Source organism: Hypomesus nipponensis, chromosome 9 (assembly GCF_054491055.1).
Source record: "Hypomesus nipponensis isolate SF chromosome 9, ASM5449105v1, whole genome shotgun sequence".
NCBI lineage: Eukaryota > Metazoa > Chordata > Actinopteri > Osmeriformes > Osmeridae > Hypomesus > Hypomesus nipponensis.
The window spans coordinates 13,729,194-13,742,500 of record NC_140369.1 but is presented as its reverse complement, the minus strand read 5'-3'; the positions used below and the strand labels follow the sequence as shown (position 1 = coordinate 13,742,500).

At 46.7% G+C, this 13,307-nt stretch overlaps 1 protein-coding gene across 2 annotated transcripts in view; it reads left to right on the top strand.

Annotated features, from left to right (window-relative positions):
- cdk18 (cyclin dependent kinase 18) overlaps window positions 1-13,262 on the top strand; it is a 21,170-nt gene extending 7,908 nt beyond the window's left edge. The window contains exons 1-16 of one of the 2 annotated variants that reach the window (XM_084705674.1): window positions 1,901-1,999; window positions 2,243-2,378; window positions 6,284-6,423; window positions 7,162-7,293; window positions 7,388-7,444; window positions 8,284-8,398; window positions 8,707-8,801; window positions 8,916-8,978; window positions 9,142-9,265; window positions 9,384-9,504; window positions 10,089-10,186; window positions 10,333-10,438; window positions 10,553-10,595; window positions 10,693-10,783; window positions 10,921-10,998; window positions 11,337-13,262. In XM_084705674.1, coding sequence (XP_084561800.1) covers window positions 2,261-2,378; window positions 6,284-6,423; window positions 7,162-7,293; window positions 7,388-7,444; window positions 8,284-8,398; window positions 8,707-8,801; window positions 8,916-8,978; window positions 9,142-9,265; window positions 9,384-9,504; window positions 10,089-10,186; window positions 10,333-10,438; window positions 10,553-10,595; window positions 10,693-10,783; window positions 10,921-10,998; window positions 11,337-11,371 — 1,416 coding nt within the window. In that variant the 5' untranslated portion in view covers window positions 1,901-1,999; window positions 2,243-2,260 and the 3' untranslated portion in view covers window positions 11,372-13,262. Of the gene's footprint in view, window positions 1-1,900; window positions 2,000-2,242; window positions 2,379-6,283; window positions 6,424-7,161; window positions 7,294-7,387; window positions 7,445-8,283; window positions 8,399-8,706; window positions 8,802-8,915; window positions 8,979-9,141; window positions 9,266-9,383; window positions 9,505-10,088; window positions 10,187-10,332; window positions 10,439-10,552; window positions 10,596-10,692; window positions 10,784-10,920; window positions 10,999-11,336 lie in introns of those variants that run through there. The other variant, XM_084705675.1, reaches the window with a different exon arrangement.
- Window positions 13,263-13,307: the final 45 nt, after the last annotated feature.

The following is a 13,307-nucleotide window of genomic DNA, read 5'->3' as shown; positions in this document are numbered from 1 at the left end:
ACACAGACAAGCAGACAGGTAAACAGACAGAGACAGACAGTCACACAGACAAGCAGACAGGTAAACAGACAGAGACAGACAGTCACACAGACAAGCAGACAGGTAAACAGACAGAGACAGACAGACACACAGACAAGCAGACAGGTAAACAGACAGAGACAGACAGACACACAGACAAGCAGACAGGTAAACAGACAGAGACAGACAGTTACATAGACAAGCAGACAGGTAAACAGACAGAGACAGACAGTCACATAGACAAGCAGACAGGTAAACAGACAGAGACAGACAGACACACAGACAAGCAGACAGGTAAACAGACAGAGACAGACAGACACACAGACAAGCAGACAGGTAAACAGACAGAGACAGACAGACACACAGACAAGCAGACAGGTAAACAGACAGAGACAGACAGTTACATAGACAAGCAGACAGGTAAACAGACAGAGACAGACAGTCACATAGACAAGCAGACAGGTAAACAGACAGAGACAGACAGACACACAGACAAGCAGACAGGTAAACAGACAGAGACAGACAGTCACACAGACAAGCAGACAGGTAAACAGACAGAGACAGACAGTCACATAGACAAGCAGACAGGTAAACAGACAGAGACAGACAGACACACAGACAAGCAGACAGGTAAACAGACAGAGACAGACAGTCACATAGACAAGCAGACAGGTAAACAGACAGAGACAGACAGTCACACAGACAAGCAGACAGACAAGCAGACAGAGACAGACAGTCACACAGACAAGCAGACAGGTAAACAGACAGAGACAGACAGTCACACAGACAAGCAGACAGGTAAACAGACAGAGACAGACAGTCACACAGACAAGCAGACAGGTAAACAGACAGAGACAGACAGTCACATAGACAAGCAGACAGGTAAACAGACAGAGACAGACAGCCACACAGACAAGCAGACAGGTAAACAGACAGAGACAGACAGTCACACAGACAAGCAGACAGGCAGACCAACAAACACACAGACTAAGCAGGTTGATAGACAGGCGGACAAGCGGACAGACAGGCAGGGCAGATGAGCAAGCCACACTGCAGGTGATCTGGGTCTGAGGTGCAGGTGCCAGGATCCCTGCTAAGATGAGTGACTGAGGGACTGAGTCACAGAAGGCACAAGGATCTTCTACAGCCTCTCAAGGGAAGAGCTACACTTCGGCAGCCACACTGATCACTAAGCTGCCTGCTCTCAGGTCTTAAAATAATGAGCTCAAATAATGAACACCCACACACACACACACAGACGCAGGATTCAAGTCTATTATTGGGGACTGATAGAGAAAAGGGGAGACCATAGCAACCAGCCATCAGTCCGGAGTGGAAAGAGAGAGAGAGAGAGAGAGAGAGAGAGAGAGAGAGAGAGAGAGAGAGAGAGAGAGAGAGAGAGAGAGAGAGAGAGAGAGAGAGAGAGAGAGAGAGAGAGAGAGAGAGAGAGAGAGAGAGAAGATGCATACACAATTGACACAACGGCGAGAAACTGGCAAGAACAATGTGAGAAAGAGAAATACATCAAAAGTTAAAGAGAACAAGAGGAAAAGAAAGAGACAAAAGCAATGATGTAACACCAGGCCAGGGTGACATGATGCATCCACACCCAAGTGGCTGGTGCAACTGGGCCATGTAAGAGGGACGGGGCAGGGGGGAGGAGTGACTATTGATCGAGCACTCCCTTGCTGCGTGCTCGCTCGTTATTAGATCAGAGGAAAGCGGTACCGCCATCAGTCAGGGGAGAGCGGCCCAGTGAGCGCAGTGTCTGTCTCTCTCTTTTGTTTACAAGTCCAACACCACAGCAAATACAGAGGTGAGACCATGCGAGGACATGCAGGCAACCAGGACAGGTGTCAGGAGGGAGGGAGGGTCACGGGGAGGAGATCGTGTGTCGCTTCCCGGCTGAGCCAAATGACGTTGTGTCCTTGGGCAAGGAACTTCACCCTACTTGCCTCGGGGGAATGTCCCTGTACTTACTGTAAGTCGCTCTGGATAAGAGTGTCTGATAAATGACTAAATGTAAATGTAATGTGACAGACCATGGTTTAGTTATGAAGGTTCAATAGTGTGATGGTTAGTCTGGGGAGATGGATGAATGGATGGATGAGAGGATGAATGGATGAATGGATGAATGGACAGACTGGCAGATGGACGGACTGGCGAATGGACGAATGGATAGAGATCCTCATTTCCTGAATCTCCTTCTCTCTTCTCCTGGCAGGCTCGGCTCCACAGCATCATGAACAAGATGAAGAACTTCAAGCGTCGTTTTTCTCTGTCCGTCCCTCGCACTGAGACCATAGAGGAGAACGAGTTTACCGAGCAGATCAACCAGCTCAACATCCGACACACTCAGGGTAGGAGCCTGAATGTCCAATCAGCAACCCCCAGACCGCTCACGCCTCACCATAATCAGGAACTAATCTCAATACCAAAACTCTCACCCAATGTTGTAATTGCTACAGTACCTGTATGTCAATAACCATTCTTTTTCATAGAGCCCAGAGACTATTTCCACAGCGCTGATCCAGTCCTGATCCCAACTGTGTTACTCCACCTCCCCCTCATCCCTCCATCCATCCTACTGTGACTGATCGGCCAGCCCTATTATTGGATCAGTAATCAGCTCATGCAGAGTTGTGTTCATTCACACCAATCCTTCCGTGTCTGCCCCAGGCCTCTCAGGTTGCAGGCAGATTAGAAGTGTGTCTGGTTGGGGCTGGAGTTGGGGCTGGGGTTGGGGCTGGGGCTGGGGTTGGGGCTGGGGCTGGGGCTGGGGCTGGGGCTGGGGCTGGGGCTGGGGCTGGGGTTGGGGCTGGGGCTGGGGCTGGGGCTGGGGCTGGGGCTGGGGCTGGGGCTGGGGCTGGGGCTGGGGCTGGGGTTGGGCCTGGGGCTGGGGCTGGGGTCTGAGATGGGTTCAAGACATGATTACACCAAAAAGTGGAAAGATTATTTTATCTACAAAAAGAATGTCATTCTGAGAGGAGAGTGAGGGAGAGAGAAAAGGGGAGTGGAGAGAGATGCTCAGCTGTTTGGGAAAAGCAGCTGTGTGCTTTAACTCCAGGACTCCCAGGAGAAGTGGGTCAGTAGAGCGAGTGAGGGAGTGAAAGAAAGACAGAAAGAACAAAAGAACAAAAGAAAGAAAGAAAGAAAGAAAGAAAGAAAGAAAAAGAGAGAGAGAGAGAGAGAGAGAGAGAGAGAGAGAGAGAGAGAGAGAGACAGAGAGACAGAGAGAGAGAGAGGGATAGCTTCAGGACTCAGATGTACGGATGGTCCTTTATTCACAGTTGCTGTACTACCTCCACTGGATTAGTATTCAGTTACTGTTGAGCTTTATCAGAATCCTGTTTGGGGATGCCAAACTCCGAATTTGTTCACAGTTAAACCCACATTCCCAAAATGTTTCGTAACATTCCCTTCCTGTTCAGATTAGGTTACCACATCAGAGCAATGACGTTCCAAATGTATCAGAGGAAAGTACAGTATCTCAGTGTTAAAAACAGCTTTTAAAACACTTTGACATCCTCTGAACATCCCATTCACGTTTATCAAAAGGTTTACACTATCTTTTCCTTACTCCTTCCTCTCAGAAATAGTCAGTACTGGTATACCAACACGTTTTTGGGAGACAAAAGACAGTCATACTGTCCAATGCCACAGAGATTATGTATTAACTATACAGTTGCACTGTCTGTACTTAAATATGGACAACTGTTTATCTTAATGGAAGCTCCCTTACTAATTTCAGCAGATTTGATTCTCACAGCTGTCTGTTTGGATTGGAGAGCAGCTGCATCAAACTTCTAAAGACAAAGAGAATCACTCAGTCGTGACTGACTGAAGCTGATGAATTAATTAACATACCCCTAGGATTACACACGCACAGAAACGTGCTCTTGTGTGTGTGTGTGTGTGTGTGTGTGTGTGTAATCATAGGGGTATGTATACACACACGCTTGTGTACGCATGCATTGTTACAGATCATTTATTGAGACATAATAAATCAGTGTGGATTTACATAGACGCCTTGTGCAGTTATCCTTCCATTACTGCAGGATTAGTTTTACAATTTGAGTGTGTGTGAGTGTGTGTGTGTGTGTGTGTGTGTGTGTGTATGTGGAACTTTGAGGCTTGTATCATTTTGAATAACTCAAAATACTATGCTGTTTTTTCAGCATAGTGTCATTCTAGTAAAAACAGTTTGATGTGCTGGTTAAACAAATGTAGCAGCAAACATATTAACTCACTGTACTGTGGCAGGACAACTGTAGCTCTACTGTAGCTCCACTGTGACTATCTCTGGCCTGGTCTGCATGTCCCCACTGATTGAATTTCCCACATGGCCATGTGAGAACCAGCACCGCCAAATAATTCACATGAACAGATTTCTCTTTATATCAGTTTCCAAAACACACATGCACACAAATACACACACACAGACACACAGACTCATGGACACAGTCACAAGTCCCTCATTACATAATGCCTGGTGTTCTCTGGTCATGCAGACTGCCTGTGGTTCTGACTGCCCTGCCTACTCCTGTCCTTGCCCCTCTCTTCTCATTTGCACTTCACACTTTACATTTGATTCATGTTGATGCTTTTATTCAAAGCCACATACTCTCTCCTTTCTCCTCTCCCTGTACAGCCTCCTCCTCTCCTTTCCTCTCCCCACACCTAATCCTCCTTCATTCGCTGTCAACCTCCTCTGCTCTCTCCTCACTACAGCTCCTCTTCTCCTCTCCTCGCCCCCCCTTCCTCCTCCGCCCCTTTACAGCTTGTGTGGAGTTCATTGTTAGGATGGCAGGGTTGAAACAGTGGCTGTGGCAGAGCCATCGGGCTGCCAGGGTCAGACGGCCAGATGGATATGATCGCTCCTCTGAGAGACCCCACCTCCTGGCAGCAGAGGCTGAGCGCTGGAGCTTTCATAACACATCCAGATAACCCCATCACTATCTCCATCTCCCTGGGTTCCCTCGCTCCCTCCCTCTCTTTCTTTCTTTCTTTCTTTCTTTCTTTCTTTCTTTCTTTCTTTCTCTCTCTCTCTCTCTCTCTCTCTCTCTCTCTCTCTCTCTCTCTCTCTCTCTCTCTCTCTCTCTCTCTCTCTCTCTCTCACTCTCTCTCTCACTCTCTCTCTCTCTCTCTCTCTCTCTCTCTCTCTCTCTCTTTTATCTTGTATGGAAAAGTGTAGACCTCATGTGGTTCTTATTGGATTGTCCTTTTCCCAACAAACTGCTCTATCCAGGTCTCACAGCCAGACATTAGAAGAACCTACGTAACCTGAATTTGTGTGTGTGTGCGTCTGTGTGCATCTGTGTGCCCCTGTGTGACTCGACTGCACTGACCCCAATTACCCAAAGACAGATCAAAGATCTACTAACCCTGTGATATTTAAATGAGACTGTAGCACATTATTTCTTTCTGAATCTATCTAGCTATTTTTTTGTCTATCACTAAGAGACTTGCTCCATAGCCGTGCTCCTTAAAGAGAAAGTATGTGTGTCTTTCTGTGTGAGTTGCACCTGCTGGTTGTTCCTGAATGTGTGTTTAAAACCAAGCCTATTGAATTTCCTGTAATAATTGGACAGAGAGAGAAAGGGATTGAGATAGAGAGAGATAGAGAGAGACAGGGAGGAAGAGAGACACCTCAGTTAGCTCTAACCCTGTCTGTATTAACAATCAGCGTCCCCATGGAAACTAGGAGTTACAGAGCTCCATGCATTCAACATCAAACACCCAGAGAAGGAATGGGCCGCTTACACACACAGACAACACACTCCCTAATAAACAAGGAGGTTGTCGGTGGAACAGAGACACGTGTCCACTTGAAACCCACATTCAAATACAAAGCCAGGGAGACAAATAGCCCCCCTTCATTGAGATAAGGGATGAGACCCAAGCTGAAACATGTTCAGTAGTGTTCAAAGACCTCACCCACGCACACACTCGCACACGCACAAACACACTTAATGATAATGAAGTTCTCTGTGCTCCATGCTAGCTGATAGCAGCAAGCCTCAAACACTGGTGTGTTGTTGACTGATAAACACTCAAACAGCAAGAAGCAACCTCCAGCCTCACCGTGATGGTGACGACAGGCTGGAAACACAAACCAATGGCTTGAGAGCCTCTCTCCAGGTCCTGCATGTGGCCTTTATGTCATTTATCTTTCCTTGAGAATTGAGGAGTGTGTGTGTGTGTGTGTGTGTGTGCCTGCCTGGTATGTACTTGGATAACAATGTGCTGCCCATCCCCTTTTCAGCTCTAGCCCCAGACAGCCTGGCACTGCCTTCACTGTCCACCGATGCCAGCCCAGTGAGCTCTGAGCCAGACACCCCAGGAGCACAGTCCCCCTCCCAGCTCCACTACCGGAGCAAGGCCCATAGGCGCTTCTCCATGGAGGTAAGGCCATACACACAACGAGCTCTCCACTCACACATGATTCAACAAGGGTTTTTCAGTTCTTATCTTTTCTCATGTGTCTACAGAAAGCTGAGGAAAGAAAATTTTTGCATTCAAAACCATGCAGGTTTATTCCTGAACCCATTAAAAGAGAAGAGATACAATATTTATTTTTGACTTCTTTTGCTACACCCCTTGACTTCTACACCAGTCAGAGACAAACACCTTCAGAGACAAGGCGGGAAAATCATCCATCTGACTTTTCCCCAAAAGCCTTCCCACCGAGACAGTTCTGAGTCACCTCCTCTCAGACGCCCACACACACACACAAACACACACAACAACACGCACAAAAACTCAGTGGAAGTTCACACACAGACTCACTGTCAGACAGCGAAGTGCACCTACTACGAAGGGGAAGTGTGGGCAAGTCCCTCAGGGAAAAAACTGACCGAGCTGTGCTATCACAGCAGCTAGCTTCAGAACCCTGACCAGGAAGAGGGAGGGAACAAACAAAGGACAGGCTGGTAAACAATGCCCAGATTCATACACATGGCTTAATACGGAGTATGGAAGCACAGCTGTACGCCACCAGGGCTGGTAGTGTATTCCAGGTCATGTGTACAAATGAATGCCTGTTTACCTTTTAAACCTGAGTGCTATTTTTCATGTTGGCTGTTTGTTTGTGTGTGCGTGTGTGTCTGTGTGTGTGTGTGTGTGTGTGTGTGCGTGGGGTAGGACGTCAGCAAGCGCATGTCTTTGCCCATGGACATCCGTTTGCCTCCAGAGTTCCTCAAGAAGCTCCAGATGGAGAGTGAGAACTCGGCCGACTGCAAGCCCCTCACCCGAATGTCCAGAAGAGCATCGCTGGTCTGTACCTGCACGTCAACACACTCTCGTATCAATAAAGTTCATTGAAAGACTCAGACGTGGTGCTGATCTGTGTGGGTGTCTCCTCCTGCAGTCAGACATTGGTTTTGGGAAACTGGAGACCTATGTGAAGCTGGGGAAACTAGGCGAGGTAAGAAGACGTCCCCACAACTTCTCGGCACCACTCAACACTTCCACGGAGCATGTTTCAAACACACCAGGCCTTCAGAACAGTAGTGTGTGTTTGTGTGCGTTTGTAAAGTAGCCCCTTCCAATGTTAGATAAGAAGGTAATGTGTGTTCAGGGCTACGGTTGCCCTCTGTGCTAGCCTGGTAGCAGAGAGCAGTGTGCTTGGTATTCTTATGGTGCCCTCTACAATCAGCATCTACAGCAGAGCACAGGCATGTTGTAATCCTGCGGCTGTGCATTAAGGCTGGACTGATCAGAGTAGTGTCAACAGGTCCAGACCTTCTCTTACACTGAATCCTTTAGAGTTCTCAAGAGCCTGCAGCATGACTGGCCTGGTGAAGGTCATGTGATAGAGATAGCAGGTGTGTCACTCAGTCCCATGGCTCTGCAGTACAAGGTATACCACTGCTAGCATGGGGGACGGGGTTATGTAAGCTTGATGTTGATTGCCAACAAGGTCAATGGCAGGCCAGCTGAACTACTATTATGCTGGCACAACCATGTGTAACAATAACACTTCAAAATATTGTACATTTTATAAAGGAAGGATAAGCAGAGTGCAGGATGAGCAGAGACTAAATGGTGATTGCTTGCTGATGTGATGTGTCCTTTTATTCTAATCTAGACCTGATTTAGAACAATCTTGCTCTGTCATATGATGGTGTCAGTACTTTCCTCATTTGTGAAGATAGACAACTTGAGGCAATGTACTGTTCTTCCTGTGCTCAGTTGACCAAAGACTGTTTGGTGGTAGTTTGTTGTATGATATGTGTATGTGTGTGTGTGTGTACGTTTCTTTAGGGAACGTACGCCACAGTGTTTAAAGGGCGTAGCAAACTGACAGAGAACCTGGTGGCCCTGAAGGAGATCCGACTGGAGCACGAGGAGGGAGCTCCCTGCACAGCTATCAGAGAAGGTAACGCACCCACACACACACACACACCCACACCCACACCCACACACACACACACACCCACACACACACGTACACACAGACACACACACTCACACACGGCCTTTAAAAGCCTTAACATTTACTCTCTCACACCTTCCAACACAGCACAAACATCCACACTACCCGGGGATAGTTATTTTCTGAGCCATGAAGGGCTCGTCAGCCGTCAGGAATGTAACAACACTGCCCTCCAGTGGACATCCAATGTCCCTACCGCTCTTATTGAGCTTTGTGCTGTTGGACTAACTGCTGTGTGTCTGCCCCCTCAGTTTCCCTACTGAAGAACCTGAAACATGCAAACATCGTTACTTTGCATGATATCATACACACAGACCGCTCCCTCACACTGGTCTTTGAGTACCTGGTAAGCACACACACACAAAAACACACACACACGAATCCTGTCTTAAGAAGAAGCATATTTGATGGCGTCATGAGATCGCCGTTTCTGATAAGCTCTTGTCTGTGTGTGTTCCAGGACAGTGATTTAAAACAGTACCTGGACAACTGTGGGAACCTCATGAGCATGTACAACGTCAAGGTGACACAGACCCTTGGGCTTGTCGGCATCATCCTTTTCATCATTCATTTCATTTTCGTTTATTGATATAACTTTTTATAATATTAATATCTAAAACTCCACCCTACCTCCACCCCTTCTCCCTCCCTAACTCCATTGCTTATCTCTCTCTCTCTCTCTCCAGATCTTCATGTTCCAGCTGATGAGAGGTCTGTCCTATTGTCACAAGAGGAAGATCCTCCACAGAGACCTCAAACCTCAGAACCTGCTCATCAATGAGAAGGGGGAGCTCAAACTGGCTGACTTTGGTAAGACACGCACAAGGGTCAGGGGTCAGGGGTCAGTGTTAACATGACACGGCAAAAGCATTGTTTGACCTCAGTTCAGATAAGCAAGTGACTTGTGACTCTGCGCTTGACTGATCAGGTCTGGCGCGCGCCAAGTCTGTCCCCACCAAGACCTACTCCAACGAGGTGGTGACATTGTGGTACCGCCCTCCAGATGTGCTGCTGGGCTCCACAGAGTACTCCACACCTTTAGACATGTGGTGAGTAGAACAGTACCAGTCGTCCTCAACACTCCAGGGCAGCCCTTCTGTCAAAAATGCCTATAAACCCTAAACAGCATGTCATCATCCAGTTTGCCATTCACAGTTCTATCTGGTATCTTATCTTCTTGGTCATTTCCAAGGGGAGGAGACTCTTTGAGGAGTACGTATGGACCCCAAAGCTTCTGAGAGGCCAATCCTGCAACACAATACCATCCCTTCATACGCACTCATTCTAAATGCATTCTTTATACATCAAGCTGTAGACTGTTGTGTGAAAAGGGCTCCATAAATAACAACATACATCCGGGTTCTCACATCACAGACAGACACTGTCCTGCTTGTGACCACCACAACATCTCTTTGATGTACATGTGTGTCTAATCCATCTCATGAGCTCTCAGCTAATATGCTTACCATCACAGTCATGTTATTCTGGTCCCAAACAAACACAGCAAACTTATATTACATAAAGCAGCCAGCAACTCTGAGTCTGTCAGAGGTAAGAAGGAGGAAGTGTCTGACTCTCTGTCTCTGATATGGTCATTCTGATGTCTGTACGTCTTTCCTGTCTGTCCTACCAGGGGCGTGGGCTGCATCATGTTTGAGATGGCCACGGGCCGGCCCATGTTCCCTGGAGCCACGGTGAAAGAGGAGCTCCATCTGATCTTCAGACTCATGGGTAACAGATCAGCCTCCGCCAAGCTCCTCCCACCACAACCTGTACCAGATACACCCCTGTCTCCATCTAATACTGACACTGCCTACTGCCCTCCGCACCCTCCTTTCCTCGTCTGCTCCCTCGCTCTGTCTCTCTACCTCCCTCAGGTACCCCCACAGAGGAGACCTGGCCGGGCATCTCCAACAATGAAGAGTTCACATCCTACCTCTTCCCCCAGTACAAATCCCAACCACTCATTAACCAGGTGCCCAGGTAGACAACCATAGCGAGACTACAAGACCTGACCCCATTCCAACCGCTCACCATCACCCATCACATGGTAACGTAGGACCACAACTTAACCGTCTATGTTTGTGTCTCTACTAGGCTGGATACAGAGGGGATAGACCTGCTGTCTGCTCTGCTCATGGTAAGAGACGTGCATCTGCAGCATTGCTTTCCTTGTGTATTGTTGCAGAGGTCTGTTTCCAGCTGCTGGACCACAGTATTCTCCTGTGTTGTTGCAGTATGACACAAGGACCAGAGTCTCAGCTGAAGGTTCTCTGAGGTACCCCTACTTCCTGGCTCTGGGAGAGAGCATCCACAGCCTGGCAGACAGTAAGACCCACACACACACACAGACACACACACAGAAACACACACAGACACACACAGAAACACACACAGACACGCAGAGGCACAGTACACACTGCCATTCCTCACACCGTGATGTGTTTGTCTTTCTCCACGCCCAGCTTCTTCAGTGTTCTCCCTCAGAGAGGTACAGCTGCAGAAGGATCCAGGGCATCGGAGCTCAGTGTTCCAGCCTCCAGGTACAACTACTGACTGACTGACTGGCTGACTGGCTAACTGATTGAAAATACTTTATTGTCTTGAACTTTGGTTTAAAGGTTGTGAGTATTTTAATAAATATTATACCTCTCATACAGTCACACCTTCTGATGCATCAATGTCCCCATAGTAATAGACTTGAAGCAAACGCGTAGTATTCCATTACACTGCACACAGCAGCGTGCAGTAATCCAGTCTTATTGACAATACCAGGTGACCCTAAGCAAGAATCCACAAAGCACCCCCCTACTGTACACCTACACACCAATAGATATGAACAGGATTCCTCATGTTGTGTTCTGTTTCCTCCTGATCCCAGGTCGGGGGAAGAACAGAAGACAGAGCATCTTCTAAAGCAGTGGACACAGGAGACAGGGAGCTGTCTGACAGAATAAATCATCTGTGGAGATCTTCTCCCGCCTGTAAAACACACACAGACACAAACAAACCAATTCACATTGTTTTTGTCATGTCAATGAAGCATGGACATAGATAAGGATTTCTATATATGAACTTGCACTGCACCTCAATCCCCCCTCTCCTTTGAGCTGAGTTGAAGCGAGCCTTTCAGTATAGTCACAAACACTGGATTCTTCAGATTTGACATTAAAACACAGTGAATAGCCTGGTACTACAGTCCCACACACTGAGTATGCACTGCGGCCACACGGTACCTGTAGTCAAGACACTGGACCCTACCAACCTCAGAAGCATTGGTTATGTGCATGAGTACAGTTTAAAGCAGCTAGATTTGTATATGATAACACACACATACACATACATACACACACACACATGACCATGCATACACGCACACACATACAGACACATGCATGCAACATTCCTCAACTATTGCCACAAAACAACAATACTGCTACTATTTAACTACACGTCGAACTTCTTAACTGTACAAGACCAAATACCACAATCTGTGGGGTAAATATGAATTCAGATGGTAAACAAATGTCTACAATCACCCAATGATTTAAATCATTGTGGATTGTCATAATGACAGTATTACAGTACATTAGTAAATTTCACTCTTTTGAAGTTGCCTTAGTAAAATGTGCATGACATTTCACGTGTTGAGAATATGATATAGACATCTAGTGTAGCCTTTGTGTTGGAGGATATTTTCTTTGTTTTTGTAAAAACACACTATCAAGTGTCCATATTTTAAGTCTCTCCTATTTGCACAAACCAGAAGTGTCCTCTGAAGAAAGTTCCTTTCCCTCCTCCTCCGTCACCAAGCGGGCCAAGTCCAAACCCAACCTGTCGTCTCGTCCCCTAGTTCTTTCCCCTCCTTTATCCTGCAGTTCTGAAGACACTATCAGGAGGCTTGGGATGTTGTGACCAGGCCCAGATTCATCCTCCTCCTCCCACATGCTCTTTTCCTCACATTCCCCAGAGCACTACTGAGCACCATGAGTAGCACACAGACAGGGGTACACAATGTGGTTGGCTGGGGTTGTGAGGGGGACCTGTGTGGTGGAAGTTAGCATTGGAAGACCTGGATAATGTTCTGTGGAGGGACACAGAACCTTGAGAGCCTACCCTGGGATCAAGTCTGGCTCTCAGTAGTCTGCTGTGGCATTCTCCCCTTCTCTCCTTCACCTATATGAAGGGTAGTACCGTAGCAGGAGTCTGACTGCAGAGCTTTAAGTCAACCTATGCGTTTCCAGATCAATGCAGATAACCAGAGAAGAGAAGCACCCTGAGGCTTGGTGTAGCAATACTCTAAAACAGCTTCCATACCTTGAATATAGTCTTAGGCCCAGCTAACAGAGTGAAAGATCTGATAGTTAAAAGCAGAGTGATGTATGCCTAGGAAGGACCTTGTGGGAGAGATGCAATTGTGTTACACTTTAAATTGTCCCCTCTTTATCTTAGCACCCCTGGGGCTGAAGTATTATTGTATGTGTTTAGTTGTGGTAAATGAAGCTATTTTAAATACTGTAATTTGAAATAATATATATGTATTTTAACAGATGTGTCCATCTTTCTCAGTGACTTTTATGCCAGACAGACGAAACAAGATATGACTGTATTAAATAATTGTAGATTATATCTAAATGTTTTATAAAAGATATAAAGTATATTTCGATTTTGTATGAAATGTGATATTCAATATTTGTGTGATTTGTCTACGCTGTTATTAAAACAAGAGATTGAATGTAATGTGACTGCCAATAAGCCAAAAGTGATCGAATAATGAATAACTAATGAATAAATCAATAAACGATTCTGACGCACAAACAGTTCGATAACTTATTTTAAAAAATATTATACC